This window comes from Pan paniscus, chromosome 21 (genome assembly GCF_029289425.2).
Source record: "Pan paniscus chromosome 21, NHGRI_mPanPan1-v2.0_pri, whole genome shotgun sequence".
Lineage (NCBI taxonomy): Eukaryota > Metazoa > Chordata > Mammalia > Primates > Hominidae > Pan > Pan paniscus.
This window is the reverse complement of record NC_073270.2, coordinates 22,188,460-22,207,623: the sequence shown is the minus strand read 5'-3', so window position 1 is coordinate 22,207,623 and position 19,164 is coordinate 22,188,460. Positions and strand designations below refer to the sequence as shown.

The window sequence follows — 19,164 nt, the reverse complement described above, 5'->3', positions numbered from 1 at the left end:
GAAATATCTCTTCAGAAGTATTTGGCTCTGAAAAAGTTAATTTAAAAAAAAATCTCAAATCAATTACCTAACTTTCCACCTTAAGATACCAAAAGAGAGTAAACTAAACCTAAAGCAAGCAGAAAGAATAAAAGATGAGAGCAGAAATTAATGAAACGAAAATTTAAAAATAGAGAAAAATCAATGAAACCGACAAAGCTAGTTGTTTAAAAAGGTCAACAAAAAATGACAAACCTTCAGCTAGTCTGATGAAAGAAAAAAGAGGGAAGACTCACGTTACTAGAATCAGAGACGAGAGACAGGACATTACTGCTAACCTTATAAAAACAAAAAGGATTATAAAGAAATACCATGAATTGTCATACACCAACAAATTAGATAACTTAGATGAAATGGACAAATTACTAGAAAGACACAAACTACCAAAAATGATTCAAGAAAGACATAAACTGCATAAACCCATAACAAGTTAAAGAGATTAAATCAGCAATCCGCAAACTACCCAAAAGAAAAGTCAAGCGTAAATGGCTTCACTGCTGAATTACATCAGACATTCAAAAGAAGAATTTGTACGAATTCTTCATGAACTCTTCCCAACAATTCCGAACACATTTTATTGGGCCAATATGACCAATACCAAGACCACACAAAAACATAAAAGAAAAAACTGCAGACCAGCATCTCTTATGAGCATGGATGCAAAAATCCTCAACAAAATACAGTCAGCCCTCCGTATCTGTCAATTCTACATCTGTGGAATAGATCAATCATGGATCAAAAATATTCAGGAAAAAAATGGACAGTTGCGTTGGTACTCAACATGTGCAGACCTTTTCTTGTCATTATTCCCTAAATGGTACAGTATAACAACTATTCACACAGCATTTACATTGTACCAGGTATTTAAGTAACCCAGAGACTATTTAAAATATACGAGAAGATGTGCATAGATTATATGCAAATATTACACCATTATATATCAGAGATTTGAGCCTCCGTTGATTTCGGCATCCACAGGAGGTCCTGGAACCAATCCCTCACAGATACTGCAAGACGACTGGACTAGCAAACAGAAGCCAGCAATATATTAAAATATTATACACCATGACCAAGTAGGATTTATCCTAGAAATGCAAAGTTAGTTGAACATCCAAAAACCAATCAATTAAACACATCATATTAACAGATTGCAAAGCAAAATGACACGATCATCTTCATAGAGAAAAAGCATTCGAAAAATCCAACACTTTCATGATTAAAAAAAATACTCAACTAGAAATAGAAGGGAAATTCTCAACATGAAGGGCATCTGCAAAAACAAAAACAAACAAACAAAAAAATAACCTAACAGTTAACATCATACTTGGTGGTCAAAGCCTAAATGCTTTCCCTCTAAAATCAGGAATAAGACAAAGATGCCTGCTCTTGCCACTTCTATTCTGGAGGTTCCAGCCAGGGCAATTAGGCAGGAAAAGGAAAAGGTATTGATATGAGAAAAAAAAGAAATTAAACTATATTTGCACATGACATGATTTTGTATATAGAAAATCCTAAGGGATCCACTAGAAAATTATTACGATATATGACTTCAGCAAGGTTATAGGATACAAAATCAATATATAAAAATCAATTACATTTCTATACACTTGCAACGAGTATTCCAAAAATAAAGTTAAAACATTCTCACAATAGTATCAAAAAACTAGGGCTAAATCTAACAAAGAAATGCAAAATTTATATTTTGAAAACTACAAAACACTGTTGACAGAAATCAAAATAGTTCTAAACAAATAACATCCCATATTTATGGAACACAAGGCTCAACATTAAGATGACAATACTCCCCAAACTGATTGACAAATTCAATGTGATCTGTAATCAACAGTAATCAAGACAGTGTGGTACTGGGACAAGGATAAACATTTAGATCAATGGAATGGAATTGAGTCCAGAAATAAATGCACATAGCTATTATTAGCTGATTTTTGATAAGGTGTCAAGATCATTTAATCGGGAAAAGAACAGTCTTCAACAAATGGTGTAGGACAACTAGATAGCCAATGCAAGAAAGTGAAGCTGGACTATTACTTCACACCTTAACTCAACCCAAACAACTCAAAATGGATCATGAACCTACATTTAAGAGCTAAAGCTATAAAACTCTTCCGAAAAACAGGTATAAATATTTGTGACCTTGAATTTGGCAATGGAATTCTTAGATATGCCATCAAAAGCACAAACAATAAAAGAAAAAAGCAGATGAACTGCACTTCAACATCAAAATTTTAAACTTTTTTGTTTGTTTGTTTTTTGAGACTGAGTTTTGCTCTTGTTGCCCAGGCTGGAGTGCAATGGCACAATCTTGGCTCACTGCAACCTCCGCCTCCTGGGTTCAAGCCATTCTCCTGCCCCAGCCTCCTGAGTAGCTGGGATTACAGGCGCCCACCACCACACCCGGCTAATTTTCTGTATTTTCAGTAGAGACAGGGTTTCACCATGTTGGCCAGGCTGGTCTCAAACTCCTGTCCTCAAGTGATCTGCCCACCTCAGCCTCCCAAAGTGCTGCGATTACAAGCGTGAGTCACCACAACCGGACAAAATTTTAAACCTTTATTCTTCAAAGGACACCATCAAGAAAGTGGAAAGACAATCCACAGAATGTGGGAAAATATTTGCAAATCATTTATCTTATAAGGGACTTATATTCAGAATACATTCTTTAAAACTCTTACACTTCAATAGGACAACCCAATTTTAAAAGGGCAAAGAGGCCGGGTATGATGGCTCACGCCTGTAATCCCAACACTTTGGGAGGCTGAGGGAGGTGGATCATCTGAGCTCAGGAGTTCGAGACCAGCCTGGGCAATATGGCAAAACCCTGTCTCAACCCAAAATACAAAAAGTTAGCCAGGCATGGTGGTGCCTGCCTGTAGTCCCAGCTACTCAGGAGACTGAGGTGGGAGGATAACGTGACCCTGGGAGATGGAGGTTGCAGTGAGCTGAGATTGTGCCACTGCCCTCCAGCCCGGGTAACAAGAGTGAAACCCTGTCTCAAAAAAAAGGGGGAAGAGGAGACAAAGAACCTAAACAGACATTTCTCCAAAAGATACAAAGATGGCCAGTAAGCACATGAAAAGATGCTCAACACGACTAGTCATCAGAAAATGCAAATCAAAACCACAGGAGATACCACGTCACACACCCACTAGAATGGCTAAAGCCAAGTCAGATAACAAGTGTTGGCAAGTGTGGCATAGTTCTTTGGCTGGCCTTGGACTAACTCAGTTCCTTTTCTTGCTCATAGTTCTCAAAAGTGACTGTAGAATGTGATGGTAATGCAATATCCTGAAATAGGGAAGAACTGCCTGAAAATGTCCAGCCTTGCTCCTGTCCCTCCCAGGAATTTAACATCTTGAGTGAGGGCGCAACTGCCCGGGACAAGGTGGGCTTTGTTCCTTTCACCCCTGGAAGCAGGACGTTTTTTAAAGTATTAGCTCAGTGTGTCACATAAACTCTGAGGTGTATAACCCAGAGTGGGCTGCCTTTCAGGGTTCCTCTCCCACCATGCAAGTGTGGCCCCTGCAGTCAAGACTCTATCTGCCCCGGGCATGTTTCCTGAGCCATGGGGGACCCATTCAGAATGAATCCTAGGCTTCTGTTGTCCTTTACTGTCTATTTGTAAATAATAAACCCTCTTCATGTAACATTGTACATGGATGTCCTTGTCTCCTCAGACTCAGACAAGTTGGTAAGCAACACACAGTAAACCTGCTTCACAGCAAAAATGTGGAAAAATTGGAACCCTCATATACTACTGGTGGGAATATAAAATAGTGCAATCACTTGGGGCTAGGAGTTCAAGACCAGTAGGCAACACAGAGAAACCCCATCTCTTAAAAAAAAAAAAAGTTAGCCAAGCATAGTGGCACATGCCTATAGTCCTAGCTATTCAGGAGACTGAGGCAGGAGAATCACTTGAACCCAGGAGTTCAAGGCTGCAGTGAGCTATGATCATGCCATTGTACTCCAGCCTGGGCAACAGAGCGAGAACCTGGGAAAGTGGCTGGCAGTTCTTCAAATGATTAAACCATATAATCCAGCAACTCTACGCCTAGGTATACACCCAAGAAAAACGAAAACATATCCACATAGAAACATAACATGAATGTTTAAAACAGCATTATTCATAATAGCCAAAACATAGAAACTGTTCAAATGTTTATCAACAGACAAATGGATGAACAAAATGTGGTATATCCATACAATGGCACAGTATTTGGCCATAAGCAAATAATAAAGTACTGCGACATGCTACAACATGGGTGAACTTTGAAAACATAATATTAAGTGAAAGCAGCCAGCCAGAAACGACCATATTCTATAGATTCCTCTCATGTGAAAGTCCAGACTAGGAAAAATCTATATAGACATAAAGTAGATTAGTGGTTGCTTAAGGCTGGGAGAAAAGGTGACAGCAGTTAGAGGGACAACAGCTAAAGGGTACAAGTTTCTTTTCAAGGTGATTAAAATGTTCTAAAATTGACTGTGGTGATGGATGCACACATTTGTGAAAATACTAAAAATCACTGAGTTGTACACTTTAAATGGGTGCATTTTATTGTATGCAAATCATATCTCAACAAAGCTGTTTAAAGAATGTGGTAACCAGCTCCAAAGAAATAATCATATTAGAGAAAATAGAATGTAGGGTCAAGGATAAATGTCCACCTTATGATTTTTCTCCCTTCCCTCAGAGTGATGCCTATCACAAAAGTAGTACTCAATGAAATGGAAGAGAGAAAAGAGGCAGTGGAGGAAACCTGGATTTCATTACACAAAAACAGTAAGACCACACTGTACACTACAACGCAGTATTACCAAGAGTTAGACTCAAAAACATCTCTGCCTTTACTTGGACACATAAACTACTAAAAATTAATTTACCAAATAAAATTCTGAAATCAGATTTTCCAAATAGTTGCCATTTAGCAAATGCTTCTGTAACAGGATTGTAACTGGTATTAATACATCTAATCCACACAACCACCCTCTGTGATACATACATAGCCAATCTTCATTATTCACGAATCCCATATTTGCAAATATGTCTACTCACTGAAATTTATTTTTAACCCCAAAATAAATAATCATGGTACTTTCGCAGTCATTTGTGGACATGCACAGAGCAGCGAAAAATTGAGTCACCCAACATACACATTCCCAGCTGGCAACAAATGAGGACACACAGCCTTCTGCTTTCAGCCCTTGCACAGAGATGACCAGAGGGAGAAACTGTAGGGAGCAGCACAGTGTAGCGTAGTGTGTTAACTTACACCAAATTTGGCCTGAGGATGGCTCCTTACTGATTCTTCACTTGAAGAACTGCAATATTACTTACATAAAGTCCACTAAGGAAAAGCCTAACTTAGGAGCATACTTTTGTAACAAAAAGCAGAGTCTCCGCCAATCGCAGCAGTCGAGCTTCAGTCAATCACAGGTTGCCAACTTATCTGGCCATGTTTAAATAAGCCAAAAGATTAAGCTGTTTCTGTACCTCACTTCTGTTTTCAAGAGCTCCCCAAACCTCTTCAGGTTCTGAGGGCCACTCAACTGGCAAACTGTTCATTGCTCAATTGAACTGTGTTATTTAATTTATCTAGGGCCCAGGCATGGTGGCTCACGCCTCTAATCCCAGCACTTTGGGAGGCTGAGGCAGGCGGATCGCCTGAGGTCAGGAGTTCAAGACCAGCTTAGCCAACGTGGTGAAACCTCTACTAAAAATACAAAAATTAGCCAGGCGTCATGGTGCACACTGGTTGTCCCAGTTATTTGGGAGGCTGAGGAAGAATGGCTTGAACCCAGGAGGCAGAGGTTGCAGTGAGCAGAGACTGCACGCACCACTGCACTCCAGCCTGGGCAACAGAGCAAGACTCTGTCTTCAAAAAAAAAAAAAAAAAAATCTTGGGGTTTGGTTTTAACAAGAAGCTCCGGCTCTCTAGAGTTTAGGCATTTAAGTCATTTTCCGATGGTCAGAAAGCCAATAAATGGAGGACTGCATAAGCCAAGCAGTTAAAGTATATGAAGTGAAGAAGCTGATGACTGAATCAGTAAAGAGTTCTTAATAAGTGAGCAAAGGGAATAAAATGAAATCATAAAAACATAACCTAAGGCCGGGCACGGTGGCTCACACCTGTAATTCCAGGAAGTCAGGAGATAGAGACCATCCTGGCTAACAAGGTGAAACCCTGTCTCTACTAAAAAAAAATAAATAAATACAAAAAATTAGCTGGGCATGGTGGCAGGCGCCTGTAGTCCCAGCTACTCGGGAGGCTGAGGCAGGAGAATGGCGTGAGCCTGGGAGGCAGAGCTTGCAGTGAGCTGAGATCGCGCCACTGCACTCCAGCCTGGGCGACACAGTGAAACTCCTCTCAAAAAGACAAAAAAAACCACAACCTAAAAGAAGGCATAAGACTTAAGAAACTGAAACAATGAACAGATGAGACAGAAAACAAATAGTAAGATGACAGATTTAAATCTAACCATATCAATAATCTTTTTTTGTCTTTTGAGACAGAGGCTCGCTCTGTCGCCCAGGCTGGAGTGCAGTGGAACAATCTCAGCTCACTACAATCTCAGTATCCCGGGATCAAGTGATTTTGTGCCTCAGCCTCCTGAGTAGCTGGGTTTATAGGTGTTGTACCACTATGCTCAGCTAATTTTTTTTTGTTACTTTTTTAGTAGAGACGAGGTTTCACCATGTTGTCCAGGCTGCTCTCGAACTCCTGGCCTCAAATGATCCATCTTCCTTGGCCTCCCAAAGTGCTGGGATTGCAGGCGTGAGCCAACATGCCTGGCCATCAATAATCATTTTAAATATAAATGTTCTAAATGGCCCAATTACAAAGCAGACTAGAAAAACAGTTTGGTGGTTCCTCAAAATGCTAAACACAGAATTACATGATCCAATGATTCCACTCACAGGTACATACTCAAAAGAATTGAAAGCAGGGACTAAAAAAGATACTTGTACACCAATGTGCACAGCAGTCTATTCATAATAGACTAAAGGTAGAACCAGCCAAAGTGTCCAGAGTGTGACATATACTCCCATATACAATGGCAGTATCATTCAGCTTTAAAAAGGAATGAAATTCTGAGACATGCAACAACATGGACAAACCTTGAAAACACTATGTTAAGAGAAATAAGCCAGACACAAAAGGAAAAATATTATGATTTCATTTACATAAGGTAACTAGAATAGGCAAATTTATAAAGATAGAAAGTGGGGAAGGGGACAAGGAGTTACTGTTTAACAGGTAGCGTTTCTGTTTGGGATGATAAAATTGTTCTGGAAATAGACATTGGTGACAGTTGCACAACAATTTGAACATACTTGGTTCCATTGAATTGTACACTTTAAAACAGTCAAAATGGTAATTTTATGTATGTTTTATCCCAATAAAAAGAGGGGGCAGAGATTCTCAAACTGTATAAAAAAGCCAGACCCGGACAGGCGCGGTGGCTCACGCCTGTAATCCCAGCACTTTGGGAGGCGGAGGCGGGCGGATCACGAGGTCAAGAGATCAAGACCATCCTGGCTAACACAGTGAATGAAACCCCATCTCTACTTAAAAAAAACAAAAAAATTTGCCGGGCGTGGTGGCGGGCGCCTGTAGTCCCAGCTACTCGGAAGGCTGAGACAGGAGAATGGCATGAAACCGGGTGGCGGAGCTTGCAGTGAGCCGAGATCGCGCCACTACACTCCAGCCTGGGCGACACAGCGAGACTCCATCTCAAAAAAAATAAAAAATAAAAAATAAAAATAAAAAAAAGCCAGACCCAATTGTTATGTTACCTACAAAAACGTCCACTTTAAACATAAAGATGCAAACAGGCTAAAATAAAAGGATAGAAAAAAACACACCATGCTGACACAGAATAACTGGCTGTATTAATGACAAATAAAATAGATTTCTGAGCAAATATTAACCAAGAATAATGAAGGTCATTTCATAATAAGTGTATTATCCACCAAAAAACTAGAACAATGTTAAGCATTTATGCACCTAATAAAAGAGCTTCAAAATACACAACCAAAAACCAATAGAACTGAAAGGAGAAACAGAAAAATCCAAAAGTTATAGTCAAAATTTCACAGCAGCAGAAAATGTATCCTTTTCACATACACATAAAACATTTATAGAGACCATATTCTGAACCAGTCTGATAAACTTCAACAGACCTCAAATTAAATATGATCTCTGATAAGGAAATTAAATTAAAAATCACGAACAGGAAGAAATACCTGGAAAATCTCCCATGTGTGTGAAAATTAAGTAACACTCTTAAATAACCAGCGGGCCAAAGGGAGTTTTAGAACATATTTTTAAGTGGATGAAAATGAAAATACAACATGTTAATATTTGTGGCACACTGTTTAAACAATATCTAGAAGGCAATTTATGGCACTCAAGATCTATATCAGAGAGGAAGAAATGTCTCAAAACAATGACCTCAGCTTCTACCTTAATAAACAAGGAAGAGAAAAAACAAGTTGAACCCAAAGTAAGCATAACAAATACATATAAGAGCAGAATCAAAGAAATAGAAAACAGAAAAACAATAAAGAAAATCAATGAAACCAAAAGCTAGTTATCTGAGAACAGTGTAGCCAGACTGATAATGGGACAAAACAAAGAAAGTAGAATTACAAGTATCAGGAATGAAAGAGGTAACATCACTACAGATTCTAACAATATTAAAAGGATAATAACAAGTTAACAGGAAGAAAAAAGAAAACAAAAGAGAAGTAAAAACAGGAGTGAAAACATTTTAATAACAAAAAAAAAAGGATAGTAAGAAAATACTATGAACAACTTTATGTCAGCCAATTCAACTACTTAGATCAGGGGTGTCCAATCTTTTGGCTTCCCTGGGCCACTTTGGAAGAAGAATTGTCTTGGGCCACTAATACTAACGACAGCTGATGAGCTGGAAAAAAAAGAAAAGGTCTGTGCATAAATCTCATGATGTTTTAAGAAAGTTTACGAATTTGTGCTGGGCTGCATTCAAAGCATCCTGGGTCGCATGCAGCTTGCAGGCCACAGGTTGGACAAGCTTGACTTAGATGAAATGGGCAAAATCTGTGAAAGATACAAACTAAAAAAGCTCATCCAAAAAATAAATAAATAAATAAATAGGTAACCTCAATAGTTCTAGATCTACTAAAGAAACTTAATTTGCAGCTTAAAGCCTTCCCACAAAACTCCAAGTCCCGATGGCCTCACTGGTAAATTCTATCAAACATTTTAGGAAGAAACAATACTAACTCTACACAAACTCTTCCAAAAAACTGAAGGAACTCAATTTGAGGTCAACATTATTCTGACATCTAAACTACACATTACAAGAATGCTACAAATATCTTTTGTGAACAGAGACGTAAAAATTCTCAAGAAAACTTTAGCAAACTGAATTCAACGTATATAAAAATAATACAACATGATCAAGTGGGGTTTATCCAAGGAATGCAAGGTGGCTTTAGCATTTAAAGACCGATAATTCACCATATGACTAGACCAAAAAATGGAAACCACAGAATGAAGTAAAACTATAAAACTTCTCTAAGAAAACACAGGAGACCTTGGCTTTGACAAAGGATTCCTTAAATACAAAAAGCAGAAATATAAAGGGAAAAAATTAATCAGACTTCATTAAAATTTTTAAATGTTTGCTCCCAAGACACTGTTAAGAAGTAAAAAGACAAGCCACAGATCAAAAGAAAATATTTGCAAAAGATATATCAAACTAAGGATTTCTATCTAGAATATGTAACAAACTCTACATTTAAGTAAGACAACCGAAGATAAAAATGGGCAAAAGATCTGAACAGATGCCTCACCCTGCCTGTGATGATATACAGAAAGCAAATAAGCATCTGAAGGAAATGCAAGTTAAAACCACAATAAGGTAACAGTACACTGGACTACCTAAAACTAAAAGGGCTAACTATATCAAGTGTTGGTGAGGAAGTTGAGCAACTGGAACCCTGATATGCTGCTGATGCCAATGTAAAATGGCACAACCAGTTTGAAAAAAAAAGTCTGGCAGGTTTTTCTTTTTAAGTAATCACACACCTAATATACAATCCAACCATTTCACTCCTAATGTTTTTCCCCCAAACAAATGCAAGCATACGTCCCTACAAAGACTTGTACAGAGATGTTCATAGGTTTCTTTTTCAGAAAGCCAAAAACTGGAAACAATCCCAATGTTCATCGATCATCTGAATAAATAAATAAAATGTGGTGTATCTACACACAGAATACTATCCAAAAATTAAAAGATGAGGCAGGCAGATACTTGAGGTCAGGAGTTCAAGACCAGCCTGGCCAACATGGTGAAACTCCATCTCTACTAAAAATACAAAAATTAGCCGGGTGTGGTGGCATGTGCCTGTAATCCCAGCTGCTTGGGAGGCTGAGGCAGGAGAATTGCTTGAACCCAGAAGGTGGAGGTTGCAGTGAGCCGAGATCGCACCACTGCACTCCAGCCTGGGCGACAGAGCGAGACTCCATCTCAAAAAAAAAGAAAAACAAAAAAGAAATAAACTACTGACACATACAACAACAGAAGAATTTCAAAGTAAGTATACTGAATGAAAGTGAGGCAAAAAATGAGTATATACTATATAATCTCATTTATAAAAAATTATAGAAAATGAAAACTTATCATACGGTCAGAAAGCAAACCAGTCAGTGGTTGGCAAAAGACAGGTGGCAGGGAGGGATAGTAGAAAGGAACTACAAAAGGGCAGAAGGAATGTTTGAGAGGTCACGTTCACTGTCTTGGTTGTGCTGGTTTCACAGATGTATGCACTGTATTAAATTATATGCTTTAAGCCCAGGAGTTTGAGGCTGCAGTGAGCCATGATTGCACACTACATTCCAGCCTGGTGACAGAGCAAGACCTCATCTCTAAAAAAGTTAAAAGAAAATTGTACACTTTAATTACCTGCAGTTTATTCTATGTCAAGTATACCTCAACAAAGCTGCAAAAACACCAAAGGTTGGGGGAGGTTTCAAGGAAGCCAGAGAATGAGAGAGAAAATAAAAATAAAAATACATGAGTCTAAGAGGACCAGTATCCCGAGTCTGGAAAGAGAAGAAAAAAAGGTCAAGAAATCATCAAACAGCATTCCCTAAAACCGAAGAACATAAGACTCCAGACTCAAAGAGTGAGCCACGTACTGATCAAAATGAATCTGAATTTAAAATAACATCTATACCTGGGTACCTAATAATGAAAGTTTACACTATCAAGAAAAAGATCTTTTTAAAATCTAGGAAGGAAAACTGATCACAAAAGAATGAAAGCATATGAGCATAAAAATTAAGTCCTTCTGGTTTCCACACTAGCTCTGACATTTATCAGCTGAGTAACCTTGGGTATGATACTCGACCCTGCTGTGTTTCCATTTTCTCATCTGTAACAATAATAAACATAACAATAATCATTATTTTTCTGAGATGGAGTCTCGCTCTGTCACCAGGCTGGAGTGCAGTGGCGGGATCTTGGCTCACTGCAATGTCTGCCTCCCGGGTTCAAGTGATTCTCCTGCCTCAGCCTCCCAAGTAGCTGGGACTACAGGCGCGCCACCATGCGCAGCTAATTTTTGTATTTTTAGTAGAGATGGGGTTTCACCATGTTAGCCAGGATGGTCTGGATCTCTTGACCTCGTGATCCACCCACCTCAGCCTCCCAAAGTGCTGGGATTACAGGCGTGAGCCACCGCACCCGGCCAATAAACATAGTAATTATTATAACATAATAACAATATTGGTTGTCTCCAAATAACGTGCTTCTATTATTTGTATGTAATAAAAATAATTACAACAGTAGGAGTCATGCGGTTGTGAGGATCAAACAAGTTATAATAAAGTTCTTAAAACAATGGTAAATGCTATATAACTGCTGGTTAAATAAATACATCACATTAACACCGAACTTGTCATCAACACTACTAGATGAGAGAGTACAAAAGAACAATTTCTTTCAAAGTTTTGAGGGAACCTAATATTAAAACTGGAATTCCTGGCCGGGTGCGGTGGCTCATGCCTGTAATCCCAGCACTTTGGGAGGCAGAGGCTGGTGGATCACCTGAGGTCAGGAGTTCAAGATCAGCTTGGCCAACATGGTGAAACTCCGTCTCTACTAAAACTACAAAAATTAGCCGGGCGTGGTGGCGCGCCTGTAGTCCCAGCTACTCGGGAGGCTGAGGCAGGAGAATGGCTTGAACCCGGGAAGTGGAGGCTGCAGTGAGCCGAGATCACACCACTGCACTCCTGCCTGGGTGACAGAGCTAGACTCCGTCTCAAAGAAGAAAAAAAAAAAAAAACAACACCTCGAATTCCATGCTTAGCTAATGATCATTCACGTGTATAAGGGTAGAATGGAGCTATTTTGGCTCCTACAATGACTCGGAAATCTCACATCCCACACAGCATTTTTTAAGAATTAAGAATAAGGAGGCCAAGGCTGGCGGATCAGAAGGTCAGGAGATCGAGACCATCCTGGCTAACACGGTGAAACCCCGTCTCTACTAAAAGTACAAAAAAATTAGCCAGGCGTGGTGGCGGGCGCCTGTAGTCCCAGCTACTTGGGAGGCTGAGGCAGGAGAATGGCGTGAACCCGGGAGGCGGAGCTTACAGTGAGCCGAGATTGATTGCGCCACTGCACTCCAGCCTGGGAGACAGAGCGAGGCTCCGTCTCAAAAAAAAAAAAAAGAATTAAGAATAAAAACTAAGAAAACGATTTAAAGGAAGAAAGATGGGCCGGGAGCCGTGGCTCACACCTGTAATCCTAGCACAAGGGAGGCCCAGGGAGGCGGATCACGTGCGGTCAGGACAGAGACCAGCATAGCCAACATGGCAAAACCCCGTCTCTACTAAAAATACAAAAAAAAAAAAAAAAAAGGCCAGGTATGGTGGCTCATGCCTGTAGTCTCAGCACTGTGGAGGCTGAGGCAGGCGCATCACCTGAGGTCAGGAGTTCGAGACCAGCCTGACCAACATGGCAAAACTCCGTCTCTACTAAAAAAAAATCAGCTGGGCGTGGCGGCGCACACCTGTAGTCCTAGCTGCTCTGGACGCTGTGGCAGAAGAATGGCTTGAACCCAGGAGGCCGGAGGTTGCAGTGAGCCGAGATCATGCCACTGTACTCCAGCCTAAGAGACATAGCGAGACTCCGTCTCTAAATAAATAAACAAATGAAGTAAGATGATGATCCAGAAAACAGTACCTCCCACTGAAGAAAGATATGATAGCAATAATAATAATAAAATCCCAGATGCAGCTTTCCAGCAAGCCTACAGAATAGCCAGGTGTGACAGCAACAAAAATAAATAAGACCCCAAGAAGGACTATTCAAGAAGAAAGATGACTCTTGATAAACTACCTGGTAAAACAGAGTCCAGGCGCGGCAAGATGTAAAGTGGAAAAAGAAAGGCAGCCCCAGGGAAAAAGACAAAAGCAGCACAAAAAACAAAATCACAGTACATAACCTGAATCTACACAGTGTCAATAGTCAACTATCCTATCTGATTTTTCAGCATCTTAAATCTGTATAGTCAAAGCCCTGATCATTTAATTTTGGATGCCCACAACGCAAAAGTACAGCTGACAAACTTGAGGTGAAAGGGAAGAAAAGCTAAGATCGACCTTAGAAAGCATTGAGTCAAGGGATACGTTACACAGGCGATGGAATGAAAAAGGCAAATTACTTAGTTATAAAGCTTACCAATAAAAATATATATCTAGTGATTTACTCCATTAAGAGTATAGAGGGAGGGCTGAATAGGTGACTAAATCCTCTCCTATTCCAGCTAGAATTCAACAGATCTAAAAGTGATAAAGTATAAGTATGATACTTAGAACCAAAACAGTTAAAGGTGGAGAAATGGGATGAGAAGGGGTAGAGCAAGAACTGTTGCTTTTTGTTTAACCACGTGCAAGTAAAGTTCAATAAAGTTCGATTAAAATTTTACAAAGGAAACAAGTATTCAATTTAGCAGTTGCTTTTTGAAAAAAACAAGAAATAGTGGGAATGTCACTAAGACAAGGCTTTTGGTTCCTCCTTGGATAGAAGCCAAGAAAGTTAAAAAAAAAAAAAAAAGCAGAAATAAGTTCACAGTGACAGGCAAGCACTGCCTTCAAAAACTAAGGAGTGAGGTACGCGTTATGTGCCTCCGAACGTTTCCAATCCAGAAATTCTAATTAAGAGCACAAAATCGAATCCGCATGGAATGACGAAAACAATAAAAACAAAACTCAATAATGGCCAAAAATCTACTTACGTATTAACTAACAACAAAAATTGTACTGCTCAAGTACATCCAGTAATCTTGAAATTTTCAACAAGCACCCACCCCGTTCAGTAGTCAGGGCACACAGAGAAGGGTAACTTCTCAGAATTCTATAGCGCTCATCCTGGACCTGACATACTGCTTTCAGCGTCCAATCTAACCAGAACAACAAATGGTCCTGAACACTAGGAGAAAACCTTTCCGGCACAATTGGTAAACAACGAAAAGGTCGCCGCCAGGGATTCCTTTACAAGGTTGTCAAAGAGCTGGCCTCCGAATCCGTGCATCCATAACCCGCTAGCTCAGCTGACCTGGCATGCATTGCTCAACAACAGCCTCCGAACCTCTTCCGAGACCCAAAATGCGCGGTCTGGAGAGGAAACAAAGCAGTGGGCGGGGCCTTCCGGTGCCGGGAAAAAGCGAGTAGGGGAGGAGCGACCCTCCTGCGAGTTCGGAACCCCATAGGCCCTTGCCCCGCCGAGGGTCCTGAATTCCTCGCCCCCGGGGTGCTGAATCCCACAGCCCGCGTCCCACCGCGTGTGGGGCTGCGACTGCTCGCGAGGCTGGCAGCAGGGCGCGAGCTCCGGCAAGGCTCCCCGGGGGCAGGCGGCGGAGCCCATGGGCCGCGGCCTAGACGTGCCGGGGGCCCGGGCTCGAGTGTGGCGGCCGCCTGGCGCCTCCTCACCTTCTCTTCCACGCAGTTGACTATGATGGACGGGTACTTGCGGCTGAGCCAGCGGAAGAACGCCGGGACTCCCATAGCGGCACACGGCTGGAGGCGGCGGCCGACCGGCTGACGAGCGTAACCAAAGAGACGGGAGCAGCGGCAGAGGGCACCAGCACTTCCTCCCACGTGCGCGCTGGGGATCGGAAGTGACGTCACGGCGCCGCCGCCGGGGAAGCTGGGAAGGAGGCTCCGCTGGATGAGGGAGCGGCGGAAAAGGGCCTTGCCGGGCTGCTTGTGGGAGGCGGAGTCCGGCGGCGGACCGGGTGGCGAAGGCTGCAGCTCGCCCTCAGTGGTCCCAGCCCCGGAGCGCGAGGCCGAGCGCGTCTGAGTCGCGGGGGCTCACGGGCGACTGCTCTGCCGGGGCTCCGCCGGGATCTCCCAGCCCCAGCCCTCCGGCTCCCTGGGCACAGAATCGCTGCGCTCTGCATGCCCGGGAGGAGGTCTCCCTTGCCCGTTTGGTCACCTCTTGTTTGGAAGAAGATGTCTTCTTTTGCCTCTATTCTCACCCGTCTCAATCTAGGGTAGAATCGAAGCATCCAAACTTACTCGTTACTTCCATTTCCTGGTTTCTCCTAGTTTTGTGCTGCAGTACGTACCTGGACTATCAAAAGGAGCATTTTAAAGTATTTTACAGTAATAATGGCTGCTTTGCACCAATAATTTGATTGTTATGCAAATAAATAATTATAATAGTTACCGAATGGAATCTAGCCGGTATTTAGCATCCAATACAACCTTCCAGCCACAATTACGGGTATAAAATAGTTGCTAATATGATTTTCCAGCATTTACTGAGCCTTTACAGTGTACCAAGACATTGACTAAGGGATTGTCCTATGTAATCTTCACTTGAGCCTTGTGAGGGTACTGTTAGCACCCTCGTGTAAATGATAAGAAAGCCAAGTTAGAGAGGAGTTAAGTCACTTATGCACATAGCTTCTGTTTCAGTTCAAGCAAAGGTCATTTTTAATCCGTCCTTGTTCTAACACGATACTTTTATCTTTTGTTTTCTGGTGGTCCCAAACGAATTTTTTTCATATGAAAGGAGAGGTCTGGAAGAGGAGGTATATTTGTCCGTTTGCTCAAGCCTGGGAGTCTCCCTGAATCCCCTCTTGGTTTGACACACATCACACACGATGCTAAATGCTCACCTCATGAGGCCTCTGTGAAAGTATTTCTCCGAGTTACCTGACAGGCAGTATTTATTGCCCCCTCCTCTGTGGTCTGATGACTACTTTGTTTAAACTACTAGTGTGGAAATTAGAGAAATAGTCATCCCGTGTTTTACTTAAGGATAGCCAAAACTATTCCAAAGTATTATGTCTATGGTGAAATTCCTCCTTTTACCTGGAAGCAGCCCCTCTGGTTTCCCTGGGAGGTGCTGTTATAGGAACATGTACACCATAGGCAGTTCAGGGATAGACAGCTGGCCAAGTTGAGCCATTTAGAATCCTTAACCAGCATTTTGGCGGGTTGGGAGGGTTTATTGTTTTGTTTTTGTTTTTTCAGACGGAGTCTCAGTCACCCAGGCTGGAGTGCAGTGGCAAGATCTAGGCTCACTGCAACCTCCACCTCCCGGGTTCAAGCGATTCTCCTGCCTCAGCCTCCCGAGTAGCTGGGATTAGAGGCGCCTGCCATGACACCCCGCTGATTTTTGTGTTTTTAGTTGAGACAGGGTTTCACCATGTTGGCCAGGCTGGTCTCGAACTCCTAACCTCAGGTGATCTGCCCACCTCGGCCTTCCAGAGTGCTGGGATTACAGGTGTGAGCCACTGCACCCAGCCTTACCAGCATTTTTGAGCTTTGAACCATAAGAAATTTAAGACTGCATCTTTCCAGTGCGTGAATGCTAAAAGATAAGAATTGGCACTTGTTGCCAGTAGGCAATGAGAGAAGCAGGGTTAATTCCCTGGTTCCAGTTAAATTCCTGTCTTCCTACAATTTGATTAAGTCTGTCCTTTGATTCTGTAAGCCAAAAAAAATTTTTTTTTTTTTTTTTTTTTTTAAGACAGAGTCTCACTCTGTTGCCGGGCTGGAGTGCAGTGGCACCATCTCGGTTCACTGCAACCTCCACCTCCCAGGTTCAAGCGATTCTCCTGCCTCAGCCTCCCAAGTAGCCGGGACTACCAATGTGCGCCACCACGCCCGGCTAATTTTTGTATTTTTAGTAGAGATGGGGTTTTACCATGTTGGCCAGGATGGTCTCAATCTCTTGACCTTGTGATCCGCCCACCTTGGCCTCCCAAAGTGCTGGGATTCCAGGTGTGAGCCACCACTCCCAGTCAAAAGTTTCCTTTTGCCCTAAGCTGGCTTGGGCTAAATTCTTATCCCTTACAAAGGAAAGAGTCCAGTAACAAAATTTGGGGAGTGCAAGCTAATTCACCTGGGTGGTGAAATTGGTTTGCATAGAAGTACTAAAATTGGAGTTTTGGCACTCAGAGAAGGAGTGGGTAAAAGGGAGAAGAAACTTGAAAGGCGGCAGGAGGATATGGACTAAGTATTGTGACACTTTCCCTGGCCCAATGTGTCCAGTAAAGCCTGTCAGACTCAGGCTTGGTATGGGTTTTTCTTGTAGAAATCAAATAAAAAGTCTCCAGTTGGGGTCACTGTGGTCTGGAACCACCACGGGGTGGGCAACATAGCAGACCTCTAGAAGCAGAAGAGGTGAGAATTTATTAGTGTTAGAAGTTAGCAGGGAGGCCAGGTGTGGTGGTTCACATCTGTAATCCTAGCAAATTGGGAGACTAAGGAGGATCACTTGAGCCCAAGAGTTTAAGGCTGCAGTGAGCTATGATTGCACCACTGTGCTACAGCTTGGGTGACAGAGCGAGAAGCTATCTAAAAAAAAAAAAGAAAAGAAAAGAAATTAGCAGAAATACTGAACCAGACTTTGGACTTATACAGGCAGAGAACCCAGAGGTTTTGAAACATTTTTGCCCAGATCTCAAAGGGAGAGAGGAAGGCCACAGCTAGTATCTGGATTACATTAATGTGAAAAACAATATGAAAAATATATAATATGTGGAAACTAGGATGTTTTTAAGTATTCATCAATTCATTTTTAAGCCCCATTGACATTGTAATTATCATAGAAAAAAATTCTCAGTTTTTTTTTTGCCTACTATTGGTCCTTCTACCAAGTGCTTCCTTTCCTTCTTTATCCTTACAAAATTCATTGTGAATAACCTGATGTATTTAAAACAGTAATTGTGGCCGTTTTGGGTTGAGATAAACATTTTTAATCAGTAGAGTAAAGCAGATTGCCCTCCATAATGTGAGTGGACCTCATTTCATCAGTTGAAGGCCTGAATAGAACAAAGAGTCTGGCCCCCAAGCAAGAGGGAATTCTCTAGCCAACTGCCTTGAGATGTAATCTGCCTCCTGAGTCCTGAATCTGCTGGCCTACACTGCAGATTTGGATTAGCCAGTCTGTATAGTTACGTGAGCCAAATCCTTATAATAAATGTCTTTGTATATGCCCACATGTTGATTCCATGTCTCTAGAGAACGCTGACAGCTACAGATTCTGGTACTAGAAGTGGTTCAAGTGGAACGGAATCTTAGGGATGCATTTTTGTAATTGGTTCTGAGGTTTCTGGAAGTGGTTCTCTAGTCTGATTAGATTAAAAACAGGAATGACTTTCCAGTAGTAAATAAAACACTTGATAGTCTATGGCATGATGAAGTAGTAGAATTACACAAAATATTACCAAAACTAAAAAGAAGCAGGATCTGGGTGACCATGCGTATGATACTTTATAACATATTTGCCAAAATAACAAGTATAATGAGATTGGTTGCCCCTAATGTTGCTGGACAAAGTGGGAAAAGAAAAGGATGAGCTCAGGGATTCAAATTCCCAGCTCAAGTATAACATAAGTGACCTGAAACTTTCTATTTCTGCCCTGAAAGAGACCCTTATCTCCTATAGCTGCAGAGCCAAGATTGTTAAAAATCAACTCCAAATCACATCCTGTAAGTGGCTGAATTAAAGTGCAGATTGAATTTTTGACTTTGCAGGTTGTCTACTTCTAAAGTGAGGGCATTGATCGGGAACGAATTGGATCCTGAA

The 19,164-nt window shown here is 41.5% G+C and overlaps 1 protein-coding gene across 2 annotated transcripts in view; it reads right to left on the bottom strand.

Annotated features, from left to right (window-relative positions):
* Positions 1-15,245, bottom strand: part of XRN2 (5'-3' exoribonuclease 2) — an 86,330-nt gene extending 71,085 nt beyond the window's left edge. The window contains exon 1 of one of the 2 annotated variants that reach the window (XM_003810626.6): positions 15,051-15,245. In XM_003810626.6, the coding sequence (XP_003810674.1) occupies positions 15,051-15,125 (75 nt within the window). In that variant the 5' untranslated portion in view covers positions 15,126-15,245. Of the gene's footprint in view, positions 1-14,676; positions 14,986-15,050 lie in introns of those variants that run through there. The other variant, XM_003810628.5, reaches the window with a different exon arrangement.
* Between the last annotated feature and the right edge of the window lie 3,919 nt (positions 15,246-19,164).